General features: G+C 42.2%; 2 protein-coding genes across 2 annotated transcripts in view; one reads left to right on the forward strand and one right to left on the reverse strand.

The window, feature by feature from the left end:
- Window positions 1-330: 330 nt before the first annotated feature.
- TSTD2 (thiosulfate sulfurtransferase like domain containing 2) lies at window positions 331-20208 on the reverse strand. Its single transcript, XM_065879919.1, has 9 exons — window positions 20044-20208; window positions 15520-15833; window positions 13052-13172; window positions 7880-8005; window positions 6886-6991; window positions 3751-3869; window positions 3101-3259; window positions 2384-2522; window positions 331-668 (listed from the first exon to the last, which is right to left on the reverse strand). The coding sequence occupies exons 1-9, from the start codon at window positions 20206-20208 to the stop codon at window positions 331-333; spliced, it is 1587 nt and encodes a 528-aa protein (XP_065735991.1).
- A 3790-nt stretch (window positions 20209-23998) lies between these two features.
- NCBP1 (nuclear cap binding protein subunit 1) overlaps window positions 23999-27348 on the forward strand; it is a 43154-nt gene continuing 39804 nt past the window's right edge. Inside the window, exon 1 of the mRNA XM_065879134.1 lies at window positions 23999-24032. Within this exon, the coding sequence (XP_065735206.1) occupies window positions 23999-24032 (34 nt within the window). The remainder of the gene's footprint in view (window positions 24033-27348) is intronic.

A 27348-nucleotide genomic window follows, 5' to 3' on the forward strand; every position in this document is an offset into this window, starting at 1 on the left:
CAGGATAGACAGGTTTGCTGATGAGAAAAATGACTACTCCCAGCCCTGCTGCATGGCACAGAAAGGGCATGACCTGGTCACCAGGCTCAAGGCTCTCTCCCTCAGCAGCTTTGGGATCCTACACAGCTCACCTTTTTCTGTGCTCTAGCATCTTCTGAGTCAGAATGTCTCCAGTAAGAGGTCAGCACCCAACTCCCTCTTCCCTCCTCTTGTGAAGGACAGGTGGCCAACATGGTGACCAGTTGGCCATGGTGGCTCTGGCAGCACTAGAGTTCCCTGTTTCTCTGCTGGAACAGCCCTAATATTCTCCAATACATGGTCGCCCCAAACCTAGCTCTGTGAAGGATTGGGGAAAGGCAGATGGGGCCGCTCATGTAAGCATGGCCCATCCTCATCATCACCTGGCCTGGGCCCCGGGCTCGCAGGGAGTCGCCCCTGCTGTAAGAGCTCCCTGGGTACGCGTAGCCGTCGGGCTGTACACTCGCATTCCTCTTTAAAGCTGCCCTGGGCTGGGCTTGCAGCCTGCCTGCTCCCTTTGTCTTGACACGTGACACAACAGGCTGTGAATCCTTGTCCTTGGCAGGCAGGGCAGGTCAAGACGAGCTGGCGGCACTGGGGAGTGGAGCACAGTTTATACTGGTCCCATGGGGCCCCACAGTATGAACATTCTGGGAAAGAAAGAAAAGCCTTGTTATAAAGACACATGAGCACACACGTGTACACACAACAGACGTGTACACACACACACATACATACCACATGCACACGCAGACGCAACTCTCCAGTTCCTAAATATAACCCTTAGCTCATCAGCATCTAATGTACCTTTTGGGTCTGAGGAAGGTTTCTAAATAGTGTAAGTCTCCTGTCTTCTAACAGACAAGGTTCCCCCACCCCCACCTTTTTGGGGGGAGGTTGCTTCTGGGAATTGTCTTCTGATTCCAGCATTCACTGACCCATTTTTCTTTTTCTCATTTAGAAAACAGGTAGTAACGTTTCTCTCTTCCATTCACCAGTCCAAAGCTGGCCAAGCACCCTTTGTTGAATGGTCTTTTTCCTTTAGATCATTCCCTTTTGCACTGGGAGACCACACGCCTGAATACAGATAATCCCACATTGACATTTGGCTTCTGCAGTCCACACTCCTCTTCCCCAGGCCTGAGGTTCTCCTGCTTTTGCCAGAGGACACTTGGCCACACAACTCCTAAAACTTATCTACTTTCTCAGCCCCTTTTCCCTGCTGACCTCCTATCACCATGGATAACATCATTCTTCAAGTCTCCTTACCTAGCTTATCTAAGCTACCTTTGGGCCCTCTCTCTCCCCTTTCTGCTCCATCTAGCTCCGTAAGAGATCTGAAGTTGCTTCCAATAAGACACAAATATAAGACCATTAAAATGAATAAAAAGATCAAGAAGAAAGGGGAGAGGAAATCAGACTCCCACCTTATTCATTATCTGAGTGTTAATTCAATCTCAGCCTCTGATCACAGGAGTTCTAGAAAATTCTGACAGCCACTAGGGTTGTCTGCCTGTGATCTTTCCCGTTCAAAATGGTGGCATCCAGGGGGAGGATCCATTTTTCTTAAGGATTATTTCCATCCTTCTCTTACTGACTGCCCTCATCTGGTACCATATGTTAGTGTGGACTCCAAACTACAGTCACAGCACAGGCTTCCTGTAGCCAGCCCTGCCTCCTGCCTTGGCCCTAGGCTCAGCTCCCCCTTGGAATGCCCCACCCACCACTCGAAAGTGCACACCACACGTGTCCACAGACCGTCTAATTAGGGGCTCTTTTACTTGTGCAATGATTTTGACAGTCTAGTGAAGACTATTCTGTCTTAGAAAAATGTTTTTACAATGCATAAAATAAAATACATAGGATCACAAAGGAAACCAATTATATAGAAATACAAAATAACGAAATATTCTTTAAAGTCTGGGATACAGTAAAATACTTGTTAACACATTCTATAACAAGACTTAGTGATGCGCCTAATAACTATTTCCATTTTGAAGCAATGATGGACATAAATGCTATCTTGAAATATTCACAGCAGCTGTAATATATGAAAATACTGTGATTTCTAGTGATAACAAAGTCACAGGTACATCTAATACTACTGATTTGCTGCTTACATTCATAATTGAAGGAAGTACTATATTTAGTGAGGGGTTATGAAACTAAAGATAAAATTATTTTCCATTCCAAATCCTGTCTGCTCCACTGCTGCATCTCCAACTCTGTTAGGAAATGGTGGTACTACGTACTCCTTTTCCCTTGCTTTATTCTTCAAGTAATCAGTACTGGTCTGTCTTCCAGAAGGTTAATACAGAGGGTGTGCCTGATCATGAATGTAGGTTCTGTGTCTGTGCTGACCTACCTGACACTATGTCACTGTTGAAGGATAAGGCATAACGCTCATCAAAAACGAACAACTTCCCTTTGTAAAAACCATCAGGAAACTCCTCCAGGTACTTGTGGATGCCACCCTTGAGCTGGAACACTTCCTTGCACACTCCCTATGTGTGGAAACCCAAGAGGAAATTTGAGGAGACTCGCAGAGACCAGTAGGAAGCTCCACAGAGGAGCAGCATGCTGTAGGAATGCCGAAATGGGGCTCCTGGCTCCCGCTGCGGGACAGTGAAGAACTGCTGACCAAGGGGGCAAGGAACCAACTGGCAGATCTTGCCTACTAGGGTGATGGGAGGGGACAGCAGTCAGGGCCTTCACTCTCTAGAGCCTGGGAAGCCCAACTATTTTTGCTGCTCCCTAAATATAGGAAGACACCTGTTAGGACATGTAATGTTACTGAATTTGCTCTTCTCAGGATCAAGCAAAAGGATTAGGAAAAGGGAGATATCAACTAATCTTTCCCTTTTGTACTTGATGAGTCTCTAAGACTGTTGAGTGCTTTTCACATCTTGAGATTTAAGAACTTCAGAGTTTATACTTAGAAGCTCTATGCTGGGGAGAATAAATCCCTGGCTGGCTGGGTGTGGGAGAAGGAGTGAAGGTGGGGATTGGAAAGTTCCACACATGCTGTGGGTGGAGCCTTCTTCACTTCCATGCCTGCAGTGCCCTAAGGGTGGTGACTCACCTTGGCTTTGAGGTAGGCTGAACCCCGCTCACAACGGATGCCCCCAGTGCAATACATCAGCACCCTCTTCTCTTTGAAAAGTTCTAGATTTTCATCAACATAGCTAGGGAAGTAACTGAATTTCCTGATGTCTGGGGCTAAGCAGCCCTGGAACCGTCCCTACAATATAGGAGCAGCAGAAAGAAAATGATCAGAAAAACATACCTGGTAAGAACAAAGCTGCTTTCTGTGTCAAACACCACTCCCCACCCCTGCCTTGGCAAGGAAGCACTTGCTCCCTGCTGTTTTCATCCCACACGCTAGCCTTTCAAACTTCAAAATCTGGAACTTAGAAACAAGGCTGGTGGGCTGTGGGTCACCCAACCAGAGACCTCAGGGGAACTGGAGAGGCTGCCCAAAGCAAACTTGACAAGATCCTTGACACATGTCAGGGGTAGGCATATGGGAGCCAGAAAGTCCATTATGTGCCAAGATGTCTTTAATCCATATTTTCTTAGACTTTCTCACCAGATTCTGAGTTTGAAGTCTTGGGTTTTCTCTGATGCTGCTAGTAGTGGGAGGAGAGCCACTGATTCAGCCACAGGTGGGCGCACAGCGTCCCCTTCAGAAACATGCTATGCTGTGGGAACTCAGTTCTGGTTCTTACTTACTATTTTGCTTTCATAGAAGTTTCTGCAGTCCAGTAGGATAGTATCACTTTCTTCTTGATTTGCCTGAGACAGAAACTTTTCTACTTCTTTATGAAATTCACCTGGGGATAAATGGATTCCTTAAACCAAACAAAAAAATCAGTTAAAACAAAACAAAAACAAAACCCAGTTACAACTGGCCCAGCCCGATGACTTCCATTTGCTTTGTTTCTCCCCACCTAAACCTTTCCTCTCATAATTACAATTACGTCTGAAAATGACACTATCTGATGATCATAATGGAAGAATTTAGTAATTCCATGTATCCTCACTCTCCCTCCTCCTAAGATGAGCACTGTGGAGACCTGGCAGTTTAGAAACAGAGAATTTTGCATCCTCATACTCGGCCTAACCCAATAATAAAAGCCAGACAGAAGGGATATAAACTGCCATGTGGGTTTTCCGGTCCATGTTATGGCCAGTGTTCTACTGTCACTGTATATGGAGGAGCCTGGGCATGTACATGCTTGACTATAGGCTTTATAAACTGTTCTATACCAACGTCAAGTCCGAGGCTAAGAACCCTGGCACAGGTAGGTGTGAGCATATGGTTATGGAACAAAGTTGGAACAAGTTTTTTAAAAATACAAAAGAGTAAGAAGAATGTGTCTAAGTTTGTGTGCATGAGTAAAAGAGAAAAGGGCGGGAGGGGCTGACAGCAGGAATGAAATATGAGAAAGAAGGCAAGAGAGAGAAAAGGATGAAACGCTAGAAGAAGGAGGAGAGAAAGGAGATGAAGAAGATAGGTAACATGCAAGGAGACTAAAAGGAAAGAACCTGTCCGGTGAGGCCCTCTGCCTCCTCTACTCTCTAGGATAGAAATACTCCTGTATCTTTAGGGTCCAGACATCTCAGTAGTTTGTGAGGAACTTCTGGTGAATTTGGCCACCATACCTCACGTGGTGGCGGGGGGCGCTCTGGTCCTTGAGTCACCACTCATGATACAGCCTGACAGCTCCGCTCAGGGGTGAATCCCAACAACCCCCTGAAACTGCTGGGTACCCAGATCGGGCTGGAGACCCAGAGCACGGCCAAGGAATCTGGACTCCTACCTGCTTAACCTAGGACTAAAGGGAGAATGTAACAAGGCCAGATTTTCTATAAGTTACTGTCACATAATTTACACAGTCACCAAAACAGTGGGGTGGAAAGGGAGGTTCAAAACTGTGATGAGAAGCATGGAAATCTGCTAAGACTTCTCCTTACAGGGAGCTGCAGGGAACCCAGCCTGTTCCTGCTGCTGCTATTACTGTGGCTACTTTCCTGGCCCTGTGGAGGCCTGACCAGAGAGTGACTCACATGAAGTGCTTAAAAGAAGTGCCTCCAAACAACTTGGCTCAAATGAAAGCAGCAAAGCACTGCCTGGAGCCCACTCTCCCCTAAGCTCCGGAGCAAGGTCCTGTAGCGCCAACGAAGAGCTGTTTGTGGTCATCCTGCCTCCTGCCAAGGTAGGGACACTAAGCAGACATGGCCCTTTTTGGCCCTTTTCTCCTCATACATGAGTCTCTTTTCCCAGATGCTTGTATCTTACTCTCATTTCCCTCTGGTTTAACCCTTAGCCTTCTTTTTAAATATTTACAAGTTAAAAAAATGAACATAGAGCCAGCCAGACCTTTCTGTTTCCTGATGAAAGGGGACAATACTACCTATGAAGTAGACTTGGGAAAAAAAAGGAAAGAAAGAAAAAAGGAAATCAAACCTGAACCTGATCAAGTCTAGACATGAGCTATCTAATGTGGTAGCCACTAGCCACATGTGGCTAATAGGCACTTTAAATGTGGCTTGAGATGTGCTGTAATAAGGGTGACATAGATGCAGGATTTCAAGGACTCAGTATACAAAAAAAAGAGTAAAATATCTCATTAATAATTTTTTACACTGGATACAAGTTGAAATAATATTTTGGCTACATTCCATTAAATAAAGCATATTATTGAAATTAATTTCACTTGTTTCCTTTTACTTTTTAAAATGTGGCTACTAGAAAATGTAAAATTCCATTGTAGCTCACATTATATTCCTATTAGACAGCACTATTATAAATCTAACTACAGTTCATAGGAAATACAGAGGACAGAGGAACATCCCATGGAGATGCAATCAGCATTATACTGATTGTGGGAAATGCTATAAGCAAAATGATCTAATTCCTTCAAAAAATAAACTGCAGGGGAAAATAAAAGATGGAAGTGAATCTCTAGATTAAAAGGGACTTTAGGAGACATAGTGATCAATCACAATGAGTGGACCTTACTTGAATCCTCATAGAAACAAACTTAAAAAAGTATGAGATAACTGGGAATTTTAACCACTGGCTGGATATTTGATAACATTAAGAAATTGCTGTTAAGATGTTTTAGATGTGATGATGGTTTTACAATTATTTATTTGTTAAAAAACCTTTATCTTTTAGAGATATCTACTAAAATAGTTATGAATGAAATGACATGACATCAGGATTCTCTTCTAAATGATCCAGGATGGGAGAAGGGGGTGGGGACAGATCAAAGCTGGCCATGAGTTTATAGCTGTTGAAGCTGCGGGAGAGGTACAAGGGAGTTCACTGTACTGTTGTCTCTATTTTTTTTTAATGTTCGAAATTTTTCATAGTAAAAAGTAAAACAAAACCAAAAAACCCAGCCAAACAAATGTCTTTCAACCATCTACGGTACCCGTGAGGGAGGGGCAAAGAGAACATTCTAGAGCACTTGCAAACAAACTGCTTTGGTGTTGAAAGCCACTTGCTTCCTGTAGCAAAAAGCCTGTGTTTTATTCAGTTGGTGAACTATTTACAAGTAATTACACTCTTTCCAAATTGTTATCTTTGGAAAGAAAACAACTTCTTGCCAAACCATCACCAAAAAGAATAACTAAGCCAAGTCATTCTAAGCAGTGAGTCTCCAATCACCGGAGCACCAAAGAGAAGAACCAGTTTAAGCACTGAATGACCCAAGTGTTAGCCACCCCACAGATACTCTGAAGAGAGAACTCATCACAACTCTTGCTGATCAGAATGTCTAGCTTTCACATTTGTCTCTATATTAAGATTTGTCCCTATGAAGAAAAGGAAAATACTTCTTCTTAAAGCAAGCATACCAGGCTTCTTATAGGAGATCCTACTGGGACTGATCCCCATGGGCACAATCTCTGCAAACACACCAACACGCAATTCTGGAAAACAGCAAGCTCCTCCTTTGCTGGTCTAGCCAATGAGAAACAAAACAGAATACAGTCTTTCTGTCCCATTTCCAGGTATAAGATAATTTATTCAGTTAAATTATCTGGAACATTCTATGCTCTAACTCCCTTTTCCCACTGAAACAGTTGTTCCTAATTTGAGGCTTCTTAATACTTCAGCTACCCTATTATTACACAACAGATATAATTCTTATATTTGGCACTTATTTATTGTGTATCTACCATGTGCAAAAATGTCAAATTGAAAAGGTGTTTCTATAGCAATAAGCAATGCAAAAATGTCAAATTGAAAAGGTGTTTCTATAGCAATAAGCATTTAACTATAAAACTGAAATACCACTGAGCAATTTCAACATGTAAGATTACAACCCAGCTTTTAAAGCTACAACCTTTTCTTTTCTTATCATCATCACCAGCACTAACACTAGCGAGGTATTCCCCACTACCTCTATCACCCATGATGCTAGAGCATAAAGTCACTCCAACAAAGCAGCTCTCTTGGGAGAGCAATAGCTTTATTCCCTGTGTGGTGTGAAGTGCAGATCTGATCCCACCAGGTTCACTAAACACGTAGTGATCCTCTGATACAGCCAGGTGGTCTCTCAAATGAACAAACACGGCTCAGTTTGAGAGTTTATAGAAATATATAAGCTGTGACGTCCTTATCCTATAAAAAAGGAGACCGAGGCCCGTGATCACGTGGTGACGTGGTGGACGAACTGGAACGGGCATGCTCCTTCTCCTGCACTGCCTCGGGACCTAGCCAGAAAAGGGTGTTCTGTCCAGCACCGCTTACTTCTCTATAGTGATCCTCTTCATAGCCTGGAGTGCGAAGAGGCACTGAAGCAGAAGCAAATGGCTCTCGATCCATTTTATGTTCAATTTCTCTTACCTTAAAATCGTCCTTACACAGATAATCCTTAAACAATGGGCAGGAAAGCATGACTTCTACATAGAGTCTGGTGGCCAATTTGCTTCCACCCACTGTCCCATTGATTCCTTCTGTAGCAATTCGAACCTGAGACACAAGACAGTGAGAGAAAGGGAATGCAGGCTGTTCTTAGCTCGGTTCAAATCTCTGCCGGGCAGAACAGGTTCATGTGTGTCAATGAGTTTAACAGGAAAAGCAGAAACATTGCTGTGGACATGAAAGTGTTACCACACACAGGATGCTTGTAGTTTTCTAAAATGGCACACTGCCCATAGTTCAGACGAGGTACTCAGTTAACGTGTGCCAAACAAGAGAATGAAATGGATAGAACAACTGGAAAGTCCCATTTGCTATGGAGCTCCAGCTGCCCAGTGGCCAAAACTTAAATTCAGGTCAACAGATGTAGGATCAGGATTCAGCTTTGCCATTTACTTGCTAAGTGACCCTGAGAAAATTAATTCTCCTCTCTGAACCTCAATTTCTTCATCTTGATAAAACATGAAAAAGAATCAACAATGAAAAACTGCTGTCCTCAAGTCCTAAAGCACAGAACACATCTGAGGGCTGGGAATGCACGTGAGCACATCTCGGCACAGTGTTGGAGGTAAAGCCCACCACTGCAAACCCACCCGTTGGAATACAAATTCCACAAGGAGGAGCTTGTGTCTCTTCTGTTCTTTGTTGCATAATCGGTGCCTAGAGTAGTACTTGCCACACAGTAGGCATTTAATATGTATTTGCTGAGCAAATGAATGTGTATCCAAATCTGAGGCTTTTTGGCTTCTCAAACCCTCTATTCTCTTTGAAATGCTTCACTGGTTAGGGGACATTAAAGCCTGGGTTAAGGCCCCTGCCTTAAGAGGCAATCCTCTGGAGGGCCTGCAAAGTTACTTGTTCTGGTACCACAAAATCCTCTGGATAAGTTTAAAGATGGATCATCTCTAGACAGAGCTAGCTTTCTAGGGAAAAGTAAGAAAGTGCAACACTGTATATCATGGTATTCTCTGGAAAGAGATGTAATTTAAGTCAGGGTCTTATATTGTTACCACTTCGTTATATATTGTTATTTATATAGCAATGATACCTACCAATGCATTAGAATTTGAAAAATTTTAAAAGCTCCCCTTTTATTAGGGCCTAGAGAAGATACTTCGTTTGTTGCCTCACTTGATTCAATTCTTTAGGGCATGGATGTAAATGGGATTCATTTCACAAGCCAGGGCCAACTCACTAGTAGTGGCTCTCCAGAGTTCCATGATGAGCATTCTGAGTCACATCCAGGCTCCTTGAGAAAGAGGAGTGCAGTCTATTGAAGCCTGTTCTGGGCTGGGAGAGGAAAGTAGGAAGCATATGCCATCTCTGCTGTACAGACTACTGCACCTATTACCGACTCGTATTTTTTTAAGGGACAACATAGAAAAATAGAGCTGAACCAGCATAAGGGTCAGGAAATCTACCCTAAAACTGTCTCTGACGGGGGCAAATATGATGAAGAGGTACATAGGTCTGTGTACCTGTCTCCTAAGTAGGTCAGAAGACCCTTTCCTATGCTATTTTAATCTCAGAACCCAAATAAAAGACAAGCACAGGCACTCCCTAAATACCTGAGGCAGAGCAACCTCTAAACTCATGCACTAGACTTTCAACTTCTGTTGAAGGATTCTTCAACTGAAACCTTCAAAGTAGCTGCTAGGTGAGGAAGGCCTTATACCTCAGAGATGAAGAGCAATAGTTAGCATTTATTGAGTACCTAGTATGAGACAGGAACTTTACATTATACTCCTGGAAAGTAGATATCAAAATTCCCATTTGACAGAAAAGGAAACAGAAGCTTAAAGAAATCAAGTAACCTGCCCACGGGCACAGAGTTGGTAGGTGGTAGATCTGGGATTCAAAACCATATCTTATTGGGTCCAAATCTTGCAATTTTTCCTTTCTAAAGCCTCTAATGCATCCCCTCAAATTTCTTGAGGCAGTAAGAAATGTATAGCAAAGGGATCAAAAGCTTCTTTCCATAATTCTAGAATTTTCAAGTTCTCCTCTTTCCTTACAAATGCCAACATTCTGCCAAATCTCCTACCAACACAAAACTTGAAAACTTGGCTGAAGCCTTAAAATTTAGAACTAGATCCAGGCAGGTGCTGCCACCTTGTGGGCAGAGGCCCTCACTGCTAGGTCACCTTGGGCTGGGCCAAGAATAAAAATCGGCCCCAAACCAAGGAAACAAATTGATTTCCTATTTTGTAGGCTCAGGTTTACTGTGAGAGAATATCCATCTTTCAAGGTGTTCTCTAAATAGAGATGGTGATAAACATATATACGCCACAAGTGTTTACTGAATTTTTTTTTTACAATGCGCCAGCAATTGTGCTAGGAATTGGGTCATAGTGGTTAAAAAATAAATAGTTTTTGCCCTTTGGGAGCTTACAGACTTAAGGAAGATCACAGATATTCAGACAAAAGTCACACATTGACAAGTGCTATGAAAAATCACTGCAAGAGGCAATGAAAAAGTGTATTTGGAAAACTGAATTTAGATTAAAGGTCAGGAAGGATGTCTTTCAGGAAGTGTCATTAAAATTGAGAACTGAAGATTGATTAAAAATTATGATAGGAGAACCCGAGTGGGTGTGGGAGAGTTCCTTGTAGAGAATTTTCTTACAAAAAGGCCCAAAGGCACCAAAAAACTTTGAGGGCTCCAAGAAACTAAAAGGCTATTTTGCTGGAGTGTAATGAGTAAAGAATGGTATCAGATTAAGTGTAAAAGGCCTAAGGGGCAAAATAATCCAGGAAACTAAGGGCACGTTAAGGATTTGGGTTTTACTCTAAATGCACTGGATAGCTACTGAAAGATTGTGAGGAGGGAGGGAGGGAGATGATTTCATTTACCTTTTAAGATCATTCTGGCTGCTGTGTGGAAAATGATTAAGTGCGGGCAAGGATGGAAGAATGGAGAGCAGTCTGGAAGCTGCTGAAATGAACTAGGTAAGAGAGGGTGGGGCTTGGTTTAAGGTGGTGGAAGCAGAAGACAGAGTGAACGGAATCAAAGGATATTTTAGAGGCAGAAATGGCAGGACTTGGTGATGAACTGAATGAGGTAAAAGAAGCTTTCAGCCACTATCTATAAAACAACATGGGTATGAAAAATATCACTGACTGATCAAATAATTGCCTTAGGGAATTAAAACCTAGGACATGTGTGGGAAACATAGGCCTAAGACAGTACAGCGTCATAACCAGAGGTGATCTCAGAGGGAATCTAGTTCACCTCCTTTTGATTTAAAATACATATACACACATATGTGTGTGTGTGTGTGTGTGTGTATATATATATATATATACACACACATATATATATATATGTAATCATCGAGGATTTGAAAAAAAAAATCCATAGTCCTATCACGTAGAGATAATCACAACTAACATTTTGATATTTACCACTCTCTCCATCTTTTTACACACACACTTGTGGTTTTGTTACAAACATACATTAATCCTTTTACTCAACATTCTCCAAATATTTACCGTCTGCTATGTGCTAAGCCCCGTTCTAGCACTGACAATATATCAATTGATTAACAAAGTTCTGTACTCATGAAGCTTATATTCTACAAGGGAGATAGATTATAACAAATTAAACAAAGATTATACTCTTCAATAGTAGTACATTTTTTGAAATTCTTTGAGCAGAAGGGAATAGAAAGTGATGAGGTTTGGAGAGAGGAATGATGAGGTTTGGAGATTATACTCTCCAATAGTAGTAAACTTTTTGAAATTCTTTCAGCAGAAGGGAATAGAAAAGTTTGGAGAGAGACAGATTAGAATTCTCAGGAGATAACATTTGAGGGGAGATCTAAAGTGAGGAACAAGCCATGTGAAGATCTGGGGGAAAAAACATTCAAGAGGGAAAGGAAACAGCAAATGTCAAAACCACAAAATGGCAAAAGACTGACATGTTCTAAGAAAATTAGGAAGCAACTTGATATCACACCTATATGTACAGTTCTATAAAATGTTTTTCCAGTTAATATATCAAGAACATTTCCCCATGCAAGGGGTCAGCAAATTATGCCTGCTTTTACATAGGTTTTACTGGAATATGGCCATATCTGTTCTTTTATATATTGTCTATGGTTGTTTTCATATTACGACACCAAGTTTGAGCAGCTTTTGTGCAAATCCTAAAATATTTACCATATGGCTCTTTAAGAAAAAGTTTGCTGATCCCTGGTCTATGCCTTTATGTAGTCTTATAAAACACCATTTTTTTTTAATTGAAGTATAGTCGATTTACAATGTTGTGTTAATTTCTGCTATACAGCAAAGTGATTTAGTTATACATACATATACATTCATTTTTTAAATATTTTTTTCCATTATGGTTTATCATAGGATACTAATTATAGTTCTCTGTGTTATACAGAACGTTACTGTTTATCCATTCCATATATAATAGCTTACATCTACTAACCTCAAACTCCCACTCCATGCCTCCCCCAATCCCCTCCCCGTTGGCAACCACGTCTGTTCTCTATGTCTGTGAGTCTGTTTCTGTTTTGTAGATAGGTTCAGCTGTGTCATATTTAGATTCCACATATAAATGAAATACAGTATTTGTCTTTCTGACTTACTTCACTTAGTATGATAATCTCTAGTTGCATCCACATTGCTGCAAGTGGCATTATTTCGTTCTTTTTTATGACTGAGTAGTATTCCTTTGTATGTATGTACCACATTTTCTTTATCCATTCATCTGTTGACGGACATTTAGGTTGTTTCCATGTCTTGGCTATTGTGAACAGTGCTGCTATGAACATCTGGGTGTATCTTTTTGGATTCGGGTTTTGTCTGGATATATGCCCAGGAGTAGGACTGCAGGATCCTATGGTAGGTCTATTTTTAATTTTCTGAGGAACCTCCATACTGTTTTCCATAGTGGCTGTACCAACTTACACTCCCACCAACAGAAAACATCATGTTAATAGCTATTTAGTATTCCACTTAAATGCCTAGCAGGAATTTGCTAATTTCTAAGAACCCAACTGGTGAGGTCTTCAAGCACAGCCTCTGCAAACTAAGTTGGAGGCAAGATGAGTCCAGTGAAGGATAGGGTGTGGGAGAAGGTGTTACCTTGCCCGTGAGGTGCAGGTGCTGACACAGAGTTGTCTGCCAGGCACAGATCCAATCAGGATCCTCCAGGTCACAGTAGCAGTAATAAAGTAGCACCTCCCCTTCACCATTGCTGTGGCCACTATAAAAAGAAAACCACAGGGGAAAAAGCATTTGAGTCACTGGCATAAGGAAAACACAATTCATAAGTGTACCCAGGCAGACTCAGAAGAAAGGCCTAATGGAGCAACTCATGCCTGCCTTTGCTCCTAACTATCATTCTCCCCCTGAAATGAGAAGCAATTCCTGTCTGTATTTGCTCTAAAGAAGACAATACCTGCACTGAACTCCTTCCTTTATAAACAAGTGAGCTTACTTTGATTTCCTTGTTTAATCATCATATCCATGAGATAGGTATTAATAACCCCTTTTCATAAGACAGCTGGAAATTTTAATCCACTCTGGCTTATACTCTAACACAAGGCAGTATCTGTTTTGAATCTCTCTCTGTACAAAAAGGTTTCACTTCCATTTTTTCATGTAATCCTGTTACCCATGAGACAGGTTATTATCATCCCCATTTTATAGCTGAATAAACTGAGCCCAACTCATCCCAGGTGAGACAGCTACAAAGTGACAGTCAGGACTGGAACACCAGTCTTCTGACACTAGAACCCATACTCTTTCTACTGCACTGTGCTGACTTTAACTAACTAGTTATGGGACCTGGGCAGGCGTCTTATCATCCCTGAGCCTTGAATTCCTCATCTGTAAAACTGGAGGACTGAAATAAACTGCATTTCTCAAAGTGTGCTCTGAAGCTGTTCTATGAAATCACATGTCTGAGAAATCCTGCAGATAATATCTCCCCTTTGAGAGTCACAGTGAAAGCCCCTCATTTATTGAAGGCTCTGGGCAGTCCTGCAAAAAAGAACATTTTAACCTAATGCTTCCCAAACTTAATTGTCTTTAGTATCTCTTTTCAACACCTGATAGCATCCTCCAGAGCTAGTGTTATACAGACATATTTTAGAGAATGATATAACAGATGATAATTAAGGTCCCATCCAGCTCTGGAATCTGTGACTGTCTCCTCAGTGCCCTCTTCATATTTCAGGGCCGAGTCTCCGAAACCTGCTTATCTATTTCAGAGCCTATCTATTTCCTGTTCTCTAAATTCCTGTAATGAATTACTGTCTGAGCCATACAACTGTAAGTGATAATTATATAGCCTGTCTCGTACCATCTGCTAAATGTTTCATGTATCCTTTTCTTTGTCTTTCTAACTAAAAAGCAGGGCCATGCAGAAGTGAAGAGACCACATTTGTATAGCACTTTATAGTTCACAAGTGCTCTTACCATCATCATTTTATACAATTCATATAGCAATTCTGTGAGGTAGGCAGAGCAGGCATTATTATTCCAGTTTAGAGGCGAGAACGTAAAGGTACAAAGAATTTTAGTGACTAGCTCAAGTCTGACTCCAAGTTCAATTCTCTTTCTAACTTTCTCTTCCTCTTTCTGATAAACAAAGGGAACTGGCATAACATGGGTGACAAAAATGTATCAAATTTGGGCATTTTCTATTCACCAAATAGTTTAGGAATTGCTTAAAATGAGAAATCTGTCCTCTAGAATTATGTAATATTATGATTTGGTGAGGTTTTCAAAGGCAGATTTAAACTTCTAATCCTATGCCTCAGTTCTAAAACTTAACATAGGGACTTCCCTGGTGGCACAGTGGTTCAGAATCTACCTGCCAATGCAGGGGACACGGGCTCAAGCCCTGGTCCGGGAAGATCCCACATGCCGCGGACCAACTAATCCCATGCACCACAACTACTGAGCCTGTGCCCTAGAGCCTGCACACCGCAACTACTGAGCCCGCATGCTGCAACTACTGAAGCCCATATACCTAGAGCCCATGCTCCGCAACAAGAGAAGCCAGCGCAGTGAGAAGCCCATGCACCGCAATGAAGAGTAGCCCCCGCTTGCCGCAACTAGAGAGAAAGCCCGTGCACAGCAACAAAGACCCAACACAGCCAAAGATAAATTTTTAAAAAATAATAATAAAATAAAATAAAACTTAACATACTTTATAAAACATTCAGCTCAGAAAACCACATTTGGCAACAAAACCCCCTTTTTAAGTTCTGACATTATTCAGGGTACAGGAACCATCAACATTTCTGGGCCTTCTGATTTCTCTTTGAAAAAAATACAATTTTCTGTTCTTTACCTCTGCCTAGAGAAGATAAGATTTAGGATGGCTTCCGAGAAACCCGGAGAACACTGTAAGCTGTGCGGGTATATGCTACCGCATAGGCTATGGTCTTCTATTATACATAGAACATGTTTATCGGCCTAGTTTAGGCGGTAGAGAAATTCTGTGCCTTAAGGATTTGCCATTTTAGTGGATGGGTGGTATCTCACTGTGACTGGAAAAACATTTTTTAAATTAAACGAAAGGTATAGAATGAAATTCTTACCTTAACAGCTCATCAGGGCTAAAGCAGCTTGTATCAGGGAGCCAAGCAGATACTTCATGGTTATGGGTAAGGTCTTCTTTGAAAGGGTTTCTTTTGTCTGCAGATTTAAGAGTCTTTGAGGTGCTTGATGTCACAGTCAGCTGCTTTAAAACAGAAGCAGTCTCATGGTAAATCTCATCAGCATGTTGTGTTGCCACATGTCTGTGGATGCTGGTCTGGTCTGTGAATAGTTGCTGACAGCATTTCCACCATTTTTCTTTATACTCAGAAGGAGGTGCTGGAAGTTCTTTAGTTTTGACAAAAAGGGCAAATGCCTACAATTAAATTTCAAATATGTCACTGTTAAATAACCTTAGGTTTCAGGCTAGAATGAAAGTCTCAGTGAAATCCCTTATCTTTCCACAGGGATTTCTAGTTTTACGTCCTACTGTTCTATAGAAGAACTTCCCGAGAGACTGAACTTCCTCCAAAAAGGAAATGGTCTAGGAAATTATGGAGTATACTTACTATGGAATATTAAGCAGCCAGTTTTAAATTACATGGGAAAATATAATATTAAATGAAAAAAACTGATAAAATTTGCTTATACAATGTAATCTCAACTACATTAAAAAGTACATTTTAAAAGACTGGAAAGACTACCAAAATGTTTTGATTTGTATAAAGAGGATTTAGGCTAATTGTTAAAAAAAATTTAAACAGAAGAGAAAATTATGGATGCACCATAACTCCTTTAACCAATTCTAAATGAGCGAGCTTTTTTTGTTTCCAATATTTGCAGTTATAAGCAATGGTGAACGAACATGCCATGCACATATCTTTCCATACGTCTTTACCCATCTACTTAGAATAACTATTTAGAAGAAAGTTTTGGAGGTGAAGAAGCATGAAATATTAAACTGTGAGAAATAGTGACTACCTGGAAAATCATACCAATTTATACACTCACCAGCAATGCATGAGGGTTCCATTTTATCCACAGCATTTTTAATCAGTATTTAATTTTTGTCAGTATTTTTAATATTGACCCAAATAAAAGGCAAAAGAAATATCCTGTTTTTATTTGTGTATCTTTGATTTAAGGTTGAATATTTTTTCATATTGATTTGATATTCTTTTCTAGCTTACCTGTTAATAGCTGTTGCCTATTTTTCTACTGTGGTATTTATCTTATCTTCTTACTGATTTGTAAGTGGTTTTAGTGACCTTTTGTTGATCATAGTTATCCAAATTTGTTTCCCAGCTTGTCATTCATTTTCAACTTTGTTTATGGTGTTTTTTGATGTATAAATGGAAGTTAAATGGTATCTATGATTATCAGCCTTTTTTCAAGGCTGAAAAAAATGGAAAGGTATTTTTACATATATATATATGTATCTATATATATTTTAAACAATTTTCTTAATGCATCTGAAGACTATAGTACAGCACCCAAAATTGGGCACTCTGAAGAATAACAATTATAAATATGGAGCATCACTTTTGGACTTTCCTCAGTCTGTACACAACCTTATCTGGACTGTCCCAGACTGAATCAGGATGGGGTCGTCTGAAATTACACTGGAGGGCATTTTTTAGCCTCTCCTGCAGTTAATCCTTCTGTATAGGCAAAAAAGAGAGAGAGAGAGAGATGGTGTGTATGTCAACTTAAGTGTTTCTTTGTATTATACTTAGAACTAAGGTGTATGCATCCAAGCCCTCATTATCATCGAGGCCTCAAAAAGTCATGGTCCTTAAAGAAATACTGTATAAAATCTGAATTTTTTCCTTCTTTCCTCCTTCCTTTGTCGAAAAGCCATCAGGCAGGCCTGAGCAAGATGGGAGGCCCAGTGTAAATGTGGCCTGCTGCTGGTCTTTTAGGGCCTCGGAAACAAAGCACTGAGGATCCAGCAGCAGCTTGGCCCGTGTGAGGTCTGTTCAAGAGAGATGCAGGCCAAGGCTTCCCTGGTGGCGCAGCGGTTAAGAATCCGCCTGCCAATGCAGGGGACACAGGTTCAAGCCCTGGTCCGGGAAGACCCCACATGCCACAGAGCAACTAAGCCCGTGTGCCACAAATACTGAGCCTGCGCTCTAGAGCCCACGAACCACAACTACTGAAGCCCACGTGCCTAGAGCCCGTACTCCGCAACAAGAGAAGCCGCCGCAATGAGAAGCCCGCGCACGGCAACGAAGAGTAGCCCTTGCTCGCTGAAACTAGAGAAAGCGCGTGCACAGCAGCGAAGACCCAACGCAGCCAAAAAGAAAATAAATAAATTTTTTAAAACAGAGAGAGAGACAAATTACTTCTCTAAAAAAAAAAGAAAGAGATGCAGGCCAGAGCTAGGAAGGCAGCTCAGAAGTGGGTGAGGCCTGTGTGGGGAAGGCAGGCCCTGGTGGAGGAGGCAGCTTGGCAGAGTGGGAAGACTGCATACAGGGAATAAGCAAGTAAGTCAATATATTGGGACTAAATGGAGCTAGGTTCTCCACCAATATGAAAAGGAGAGAGAGCGAGTTCCCTGGCCGTCCAGTGGTTAGGACTCCACGCTTTCACTGCCGAGGGCATGGGTTCAGTTCCTGGTTAGGGAACTAAGATCCCGCAAGCTGCACAGCACAGCCAAAAAAAAACTGGAGAGAGAATAAACCTTGTGATGTTGGAACGGAACTGAAAGTAATGGTATGAACTCATTTGATTTACACTGATATAAAAGTAAATATAAAAGTATGTGTATGATACATATGGATGTATGTATATTCATCTCTCTATATTCCTAGCTCCGTCCACCAGAGGTCCTGGGAGAAGCAATGAGCTCACCTAGCCCCCAGGTTTTGGTTTTTGACAATTCTCCACTAGAAAGAACCAGGGCTCCTTGAAGAAATGTCTGACTCCAGGGATGAGACAGGGAAAATACAAATGACCCTGAAACATCTTGTTGAATTAGAAAGTAAGGAAATGCTCAAAGAATGATGAGGGCAAGTCAAAAAGACATAGATACTAGCTTGAAGGGGCTCCCAGCCAAATCTGAGATAATCTGAGCATCAAAATAAATAATTATAGTAATGGATTATAGCCCACTGAATAAAACAGAATTCTTGAATGCACACTGATACAAATAAATTGGGAGGAAAGAAAGCTCTTCCTTACAGAAGAATGCCAAGTAAGAAATCTAGAAGGAATGAAGCAATTAGAAAATCACCATTTAGAAACCATCACGGTAATAATTCAGCAAAGAAACATCAATGGATCTAAAACTAGTAGATGAAAGTTGGTTGAGGAACAGGCTATTTACATAGTCTCAAAGTACTTCCCCCCAAATACTGAATAATTAAAAGGGAAAAAATAATTTTATAGCAAAGAAATCCGACAGGCACTTCCTTAATCAAGTACCCAAAATTAACATTGCCAGTAATGGGACAAATTGGCACTGTGACTGCATGACAGAACGCAGCCAGATGAACACAGCATCTTTTGTGGGGCAGTCTTATTAACAAAGCCATAACTTGAATCTAATCACAAGGAAACATGAGTGAAAATCATGAGACGTTCTACACCATAACTCATCTGTAATCTTCAAAAATGTCACAGTCATGATTTCAGGGAAAAAAATGAGAAAGTGGTCCAGATTGAACACTTATGAGACATAACAACTAAAGGTAACATGTGACCTTAGAGTGGATATGTAAAAGCCATTTGAGGCAACTGATGAAACATGAATGGAGCTGCTGGGCAGAGGGGAGTTGGGGGTCCTCTGTACAATTCTGGCAACCTTTCTATAAGTTTGAAATTATTGCAAAGTAACTTAAAAAAAAACCTTTCTGTACCCTTTGGGTTTCATTTTCAAGGAAATCTGTGTGAGATGAGGGTAGAAGGATGGTAGATAGGAAGTTATAAGCAGAGACATCTATTCTTCATTGACATGGAGCCAATATAAGATGATTTTGCAAAAGAGGGACAACAGATTGGAGGTAAGAAAACTAAGTCTCAATTGCACTTCCTCAGTCAAGTCATTTTCCTTTGAGCTTCAGCAGGTTTAGTCAATGATCCCTAAAAAAAGAATAAATGGCATAGAAGAATAGCATCCATACCACCCCTGTAACCCAATCCTCAGTAAGCCTGCAGCATTCCGGGCTGCTCTGTTCCTTCTCCCAACCAACGGAGCCCTGCCAGCTGGACTGGATCAGGAGTCTTAGACAGCAGTTGCCCTAATGCCTGTCTGTTCTCCTTATGACTAGGTTTCCCGGGTTCCTGGGATTCTTCCCATACCCTAGGTGGGAAAAGGAATCCAGCCCGTCTGTCTAGGATCTGTCCTCAAGTACTCCACCATAAATAAGTGTTCCAGAGCCACACCTTGCCTATGATTCTCCTTTGCTTGACACTGAACTAAGATTACTGGCTAATGGCTCTGACTAGACCTTACCTTGAACATGGCATCAGTCTAGTGTCTCACTAGCCCTCCACTCCCTGGAGGAAAACCTTGATGAGTTACTTCTAGGTATATCTACATTAACTATACCTACATGATCCTGAAATATCAACAGCAATTTTACCTTTTTCTTTGCAAATGAGTATTTCTTCTTTGTACTGACATCTAACTCTGCTTTGATACTGCTACTGGGATTGATAAGACTTGTGTCTTTCAAATCCAGGTCTGAAAACCTTAAAACACAGGCCTCCAGGTCATCTCCTTGGTCTGGTGAAGTGGAAGAAGGCATCTGGTTTGGTTCCAGCAGTGAGGCAGACTCCTTTCAGTTAACTATCTCCTAGGAAGTAAGCAAGGGAAAAACAACAATGTCCAAGTCTTTGATTACTACTTGAAGTAAACTTGAAGCTAATCAATCATGCAAATGAGCATGGGTCCAAGTAGCTCAAGCTATCCATCCATTCATTTACTCGTTCATCCAGGAAATATTTATTTAGCACCAATTCTATGCCCAGCACTGTTCGAGGCCCTGGAGATATAGCAGTGAATGAAGCAGAAAAAGTCTCTGTCTTCTTAGACCTCACTTTCCAGTGGGGAGAGAGAGAAGGTAAACAAATGAATAAATTGTTTTTAAAAAATAGTCAGATGGTAAAAAGGGCTATGATGACAACTAAGCAAAGTAAGGAGACAGAGTCACCAAGGGGTTCTTTAAAATTCAGAGGGTAAGTAAAGTCTTTCTGAGGCAGTAGCATTTCAGCAGAAACCTGAATTAAGAGGGCAAGCCATGCAAACATTTAGGGAAAAAGATACCAAAAAAGCACCAGGTGCAACCAAAATCAACCAAGCTTCCTGTTAGTACCTTCAATTATAAATGTTTTGTTCTTTTTTGTCCCCTAATTTTTGAGCTGGGCAAATTCCCTTACTTAGAAGAAATAACTACCAAAAGAGCCTCATTTTAATGAGCCAGAAGAAATATACAAACTGCTATTGTGGCCAAATCTTGTCAAAATGGACACAGTACAACCAACATGGTGTTTTTTGGTAAAGCCAATTTTACAAGTGACAAATGTGAAGAACATGAAAGACTGGGGAAAGCATGGGCTTCGGACTGTGGTGCAGCTGGGTGCAAGTGTGTGAACCTGGGCAGGATATTTAACTTTTCTGAGTTCTAATTCCCAAATGTGTAAAATAGAGATGACAGTATCCTACCTTGCAGGACTATAGTGAGGACTGGAAAGGACTATGTAGCCTTTGACACATATGTAGTTCCCCTACCACTCTAGGCTCATCTAAGACAACACTCTCCCTCCTGTATCCTATCCTGGCCATGCTGGACTTCGCCTAGTTCTGCAAACGAGCCCTGCTCTCTCTTGCCTCAGGGTCTCCACACATGCCTTTCACACCACCCCAAAATGACCTCCCCTCACTCTAAACCCTCTTTCAGTTCTCACTGTAACTTATTTATGTATTCTTAATTATTATTTGTGGGGACTCTGCTATGTGCCTGACAGATAAAATAGTGATGCAGATGCAGGTCTTAATGAAACTGTTAAGGTCCTTGTTAACTTGGAGCTTATGTTATAGTAAGAGAAGAGACACTACGTAAACAAAAAAACATGAAAATATCAGTGATAAGAGCTACTGCTTCTCAGTTTTCTTTGTTGCGGATCCTCCTTATCATCCCAACCTCTAAATGTTCAATCACTCTATCTACACTCACCTTTGAGGTGATCTTCATCTAGTCCCAGGGACTTATAAACTATATTTACTTCAGAATAATCGGGCAAGGGGAGAAAATATAGGTAAAAGTAGATGGGACATTAGTTGGTAATTGCTGAAGCTGGTTGATAAAGTCCATGGGGGTTCATTATATAAATTCCTCTACTTCTGTAAATGTTTGAAGCTTCCATGAAAAAATTAAAAATGGAAACAATCGTAAAGGAAATTTTATGTTTAGAACACTATACGCTAGATGACTCCAAATTTATATCTCCAGGCCAGGCCTCTCCCCTGAACTCCAAATTCATATAACCAATGTCTACTGGATGGCTTCAGCTGGAAGGCTAGGAGGCTGTTCAAATGCAACTGTTAAAACCAAACTCTTAACTTGCTCTTCCTCAGTCTTCCTTACCTCAGTAAACAATTCCGTTCTTCCTGTTACTCAGACAAAAAAACTTTGGGATTCTCATCTCCTTACTTTTTCAGACTATTGAAAAGTCTATCAATTCTGCTTTTGAAATACAATGACATCAGACCACACTGCACCACCTTCACTACCAACCTCATTCAAGCCATCATTTCTTGACTGAATTACTGCAGTTGCCTAACTGCCCTGCTCCTGTAGAAGCCACAGACGTAACTATTAAAAAATAAGTCAGATCGCCCTCCAAAGGCTTCTAAATGTACTAAGATAAAAGTCCAAAGTCCTTACAAAGCCCCTTCCACCACCTCCCTAATATTATCTTCTCCCACTTTTGCTCACTACCTCTGATTGCACTGTTTGCTGGTTCCTGAATGGGTCATCAGCACTGAGAAAGCAGGGGGTTTCCTTTGTTCACCTCTGCATCCTCAGCATCTAGAACACTGCCTGGCACACAATAAATATAACATATTTGTCAAATTAAATAAAGAGTGATTGGGTGGCCAGGGAAGCCTTCACCAAGGGCCTGATGTTTGAGCTGAGACCGAAATGACAAGGAGCCATCCATGCAGACTTAGGAGCAGAGATATTAAGACAAAGGAAATAATAAGTATACATTCCTCAAGTGGGAACGAGCTTGACTTACTGGAGGTACAGAAAGAAAGTCAGAGGGGTTGGAATACAGTGATGAGAGAGTAGAACCCTGTAGGAGAGGTTATGGAGTTTTTTTGCCACGGAAAGCTGTAAACAAAGGAATAACGTGATCTGCTTCTGGATCAGTTCGGAAAGTAGAGTCGGCAGGGTCTACCGATAGATTGTTCCATAGGAACAATCCTACCTACATTTTTGGATTAAGCAATAGAATGGATGGTGCCATTTACTGAAATGGGTAAGACGGAAGGAGGAATAAGTTAGGCCAGGAGAGTGAGACATAAGTTCCATTTCAGACGTGTGAAATTTCAGATGGCCATGGACAAGGCAGTTGGATAAGCAGCTGTGGTGCTCATCAGAGATGTCAGGGCGGGAGATATTCACATACACGTATGGAGATATCCAATAACTACTGAAAATATTACTAAAGCAATCACCCGTTCCTTCCTAAACAACTCGGAGGCGCGAGAGGTCAGATGACAGCCAGAGGGTAGCCCCGGAGTAGCAAGCTCACACTAGGGAGGGTCTTTCTGTCCCCGGGGCGGCTAGAGCGGCGCTGCCTCCCACCCGGGCCCCACCCCGCGCGCCGGGCCTGGCCCAATCTCTCCGCCCAGCTTTCCCAAGCCGGCAAAGGCCCGGAAGTGGGAGAAGGATGAGCACGTACCCGCCTATCCTGATCCTTTCTTAAATCTTTCTTCACGGAAAGGTCTCCGCCTAGCAACTGTCACCGCTCACTGCCCTCGCACCTCCAGCCCCAGCCTGTGTTTAAGTAGGAAGGAACGCCGGGGACCTCACCTAACTCCGGAAGTCTAGGCCGTTAGAGAAAGGGCCGCCGGGAAAACCTCCGAGAGGCCCAGGCGTGGGAGGGTCTGAAGTGGAGGCGGGGACTAGAGCGTCCTTCCTAGACCATTGGCCGCCTGGCGTGGCTCGCGGCCGACGGGCTCGGGCTGGCTGAAAAGGCGGTGCTCTCCGCCTGGCCCCGGAAAGACTTCGAGGGAAGGCGGGCGAAGGAAGCAGCCGAGAGGCGGAGGTAGCCCGAGAGGGCGGTTGGGAGCGGAGCAGACGCCCGCGGCCTGGTGAGCTTCCAGACGCCGGCCCTCGCGGATCCAAGCCCGCATAGCCACCAGGCCACCTCTCCCTCTTGTGCTTCCGGGAGCCGTCGCGAGCGAGTGCGCCTGCGCGACGGCCACTCCGCGCGCCTCACCGCTGTCCTCTCGCCGGCCGGCTGCCCGAAGGTTCCTGCCGCGCTTCCCGCCCGGCGTTTCGGCTCGGCGGCGCACCGGCGTGCGGCATGTCACGGCGACGGCACAGCGACGAGAACGATGGTGAGTGCCTTGGGCTCGGCCGCCGAGGCCGCGCCCAGGAGGGGTCGAGCTTTGGCTTCTTTGGTCTTCGGGTCTCGAGCGAAAGGATGGGAAGCCCTTCCCTCCGGGAGCGTTCGGGGAGCCGCGGAGAGAAGCGGGTGGTACAGCGAGAGTGTGGCCGGGCGACTTCTGAAAAGCCCCTGCTTCTCCCCACCCCGCCTCCTTCAGTCGTCGGCCGAGGAGCGGCCTGGTGGACCCCTGGTCTCTAAGGACTCTTCAAGATTTGGCCCTTAGCACCGCCGAGCAGGGAAGTACACCTGTGTCTGTGCCGCCGCCTCTTAGGGATAGTGACAGGGACCCACTCATCCCCGTGTCTCGTTTTGACCCTCAAACTGCACCTAAAAAGGGCTCCCAGAAGACGAGAGACCTGATGAATCGCAATCTGAGCTCTCTCCTGTACCGGTCATCCGTCGTTTTGCCTTTTTTGAAGCGGCAAGGAAAGAAATCGGTTTCTTATCCACACCCAAGAGGTCTCTAAAAAAAAAAAGATGTACGTAGGTTGTTGTGTTAGATTTTGAACTGGCCGTAAGCATATTTCTCTCGTGTAAGAAAAAGTGCTGGAAGACTGGAGAGCTCGTAGAGATTTAGATCTAAATTCTCATCTCCATTTGCATGGTTGCGCTCGTGGGGATCATGGAGTTGCCATCATAAAAACCAAGAATAATTTTGCTAGTTAAAAATAGAAAAAGTGCTTACATTACAAAAATCAGTCAAGAACACACATCCAAAAAAAGAAAAACTAACAGTAATTCTGTTATTAATATTTTAGGGTATTGTTCTTTGAAAAGAGTGTAGTGTAGTGGTTAAGAGGCCAGACTTTGGAATCAGAGGGCTTAAGTTCAAAGCTGGACCCTGCCATTTACTTTGTGATCTTGCCCAGGTTATATCACCTCTTTAAACCTTAGTCTGTAATATAGAAGTAATGATACATACCTCTCGGTTTTGTGAGGATTAAACGAGGTAACACATGTGACTGATTGCTCATGATGGCGTGTATTTTATCACCTGTTAATGCTTAAGAGGTGATAAACATTAGCAGATGTCGACAATGTAAGAAAAAGTACAGAACAGAACATTTGAATTAATTTTCTCCACTAACATTTTTCTCTCCTTGAATGTTGGGGCACTTTGGGGCAGGAGTAGAATCCCACTAATTTAGTTTTAACAGTGAAATATCAGATTTCTGCTAGGGCATGGCTTGAGAGGATATATTCTAGTTCAGCCTTCTCATCTGACACTTAAGGGTCTAAAATTTTAGTGTAATTAACATGGAGACACCATTAGCAGTGCCCAGGCACCAGTAATACCTGGAATACCCTGGAAAGCAAGTCCAAGGTTCTTGTCACTACACAGGTATTACTATGCTGCATGCTTTGATTTTTTTTTTTTTTTTTTAAACACAGGAGGCTTCTTTGTATAATGTACATACAGGGCACAGAAAATAGTTTTCAGGTGCTTTGCCTTTGATTAATTAAAAACTTAATCTCCTAGAAGTCATCACTTGGGGTTTGGAGAAGTTGAGGCTTTTAAAGTTCTTCCCATTTTCTTTGCTCTTCTCATGCTTTCTCTACTCTTCTTCTTCTCTCTTCTAGGGCATCCCTAAAGGGAGAGAAAATGTTTCCAAGGGGCAGCCTGGAGAAATTGGGTGTGAATATGTAGGAAAACAACTTTGGCTTTGGTTATTGGGATGCTGGCATAACTTTCTTAGGAGTTAGCTTCTGGCAGCTAAATCACTGTCCATTCGGGTCTTGCTGCAGGAACCTCAGAATAAATACGTAAAGAAAACAAAATAAGGAGTTAATTAACCAGAGTTTACTATGAATAATATAGTAGTCGAGGGGCAGTTTATAGTGCCTCTTAGATACTACACCAAGTCTGGAACTTTTGTAAATTGCAGAAGTTTGGGTAATGAACAACTAGGGTTTATCCTAAATGGTGATCTGAATCAAATATTTTAGATACTTTTCTTTTGGTTAAGCATCTACTAATTTTTTTAAAAATCAGAAATATTGGAAGCTTAAATACTGCAGAAAGCTATTTTAAAATAGGCTGAATTATTATTGTTGTATTAAATAGATGCATCTGAGCATTTCTGGATTATTGTCAGCTCTTATCAGTCACTGACTACCATGGCTTTTCATATGGCTTGACTAGATATAATAATTTATTCAACAAATATTTAACAGTGCCAGGCACAGTTCTAACTACTGACAGTACAGCAGTGGACAATATAAAGATGCCCTTTTACAGGCAGACAACAATCAAGTAAATATAGTGTATCATATGGTGTTAAGTGCTATGGAGAAAAAGAAAACTGGGTAAAGAGAGTAGAGGCTGCTGTCGGGGAGGAGTTGCCATTTTGTATTGGTTGGTCAGGGAAGGCCTCACTGAGAATCGCATCTGATCAAAGACCTGCAGGAGGTGAGGGGGCAAACCAGATGGCAGTGTGGGGGAAATGCAGTAGTCTAAGCAAATGGAGCCTGAAGTGCAAAGGCTTTAAGGCGAGAGTATTCCTATCATCCTGAAACAGCAAGGAGGCCAGTGTTGCTGTAGCAGAGTGAGTGAGGGGGAGAGTTGTAGGAGAAAAGAGGATCAGCTCACAGAGGGCAATTTTAAAATTGTATCTCTGTGCTGAGACTAGAGTGTCCTTGATCCAAGGAGATAAGTTCCGGAAGCTATACCAATGAAGTTCACCTAGAGATGGATTTATAGACAAGGAAAGGAAAGTCCTAAATGGAAATTAATGTGTATGGATACTGGTCCAGTGCTAAATCTAACTCATTTCTTAGACGCTTTTTAAGAATGTCTCTGAAGCTTTTCAGTTATTTTGGATATACATACAATAGATGTTCAATATATTGCTTTGTTCTTTTAAAGAAGTTTTTAGATTGTCCATAATCTTGGCCAAAACCCCATATTAGTCCCTTTTAAGCTACTTAGAATTAGGTCCTTACCTTTTAGGTGGTGACTGTTCTTTTACCTAACTATAGAAAATAAAATGAATAGAAGGGGCTTCCCTGGTGGTGCAGTGGTTGAGAATCCGCCTACCAATGCAGGGGACGCAGGTTCATGCCTCGGTACGGGAAGATCCCACATGCCGCGGAGCAGCTGGGCCTGTGAGCCATGGCCGCTGAGCCTGCGCGTCCGGAGCCTGTGCTCCGCAACGGGAGAGGCCACAACAGTGGGAGACCCGCGTACCACAAAAAAACAAAAAAAAAGAAAAAACAAAACAAAACAAAAACGAATAGAAGTGAAGGGATTTGTAATTCTGACAAAA

This window comes from Phocoena phocoena, chromosome 6, assembly GCF_963924675.1.
Source record: "Phocoena phocoena chromosome 6, mPhoPho1.1, whole genome shotgun sequence".
Classification (NCBI taxonomy): Eukaryota; Metazoa; Chordata; class Mammalia; order Artiodactyla; family Phocoenidae; genus Phocoena; species Phocoena phocoena.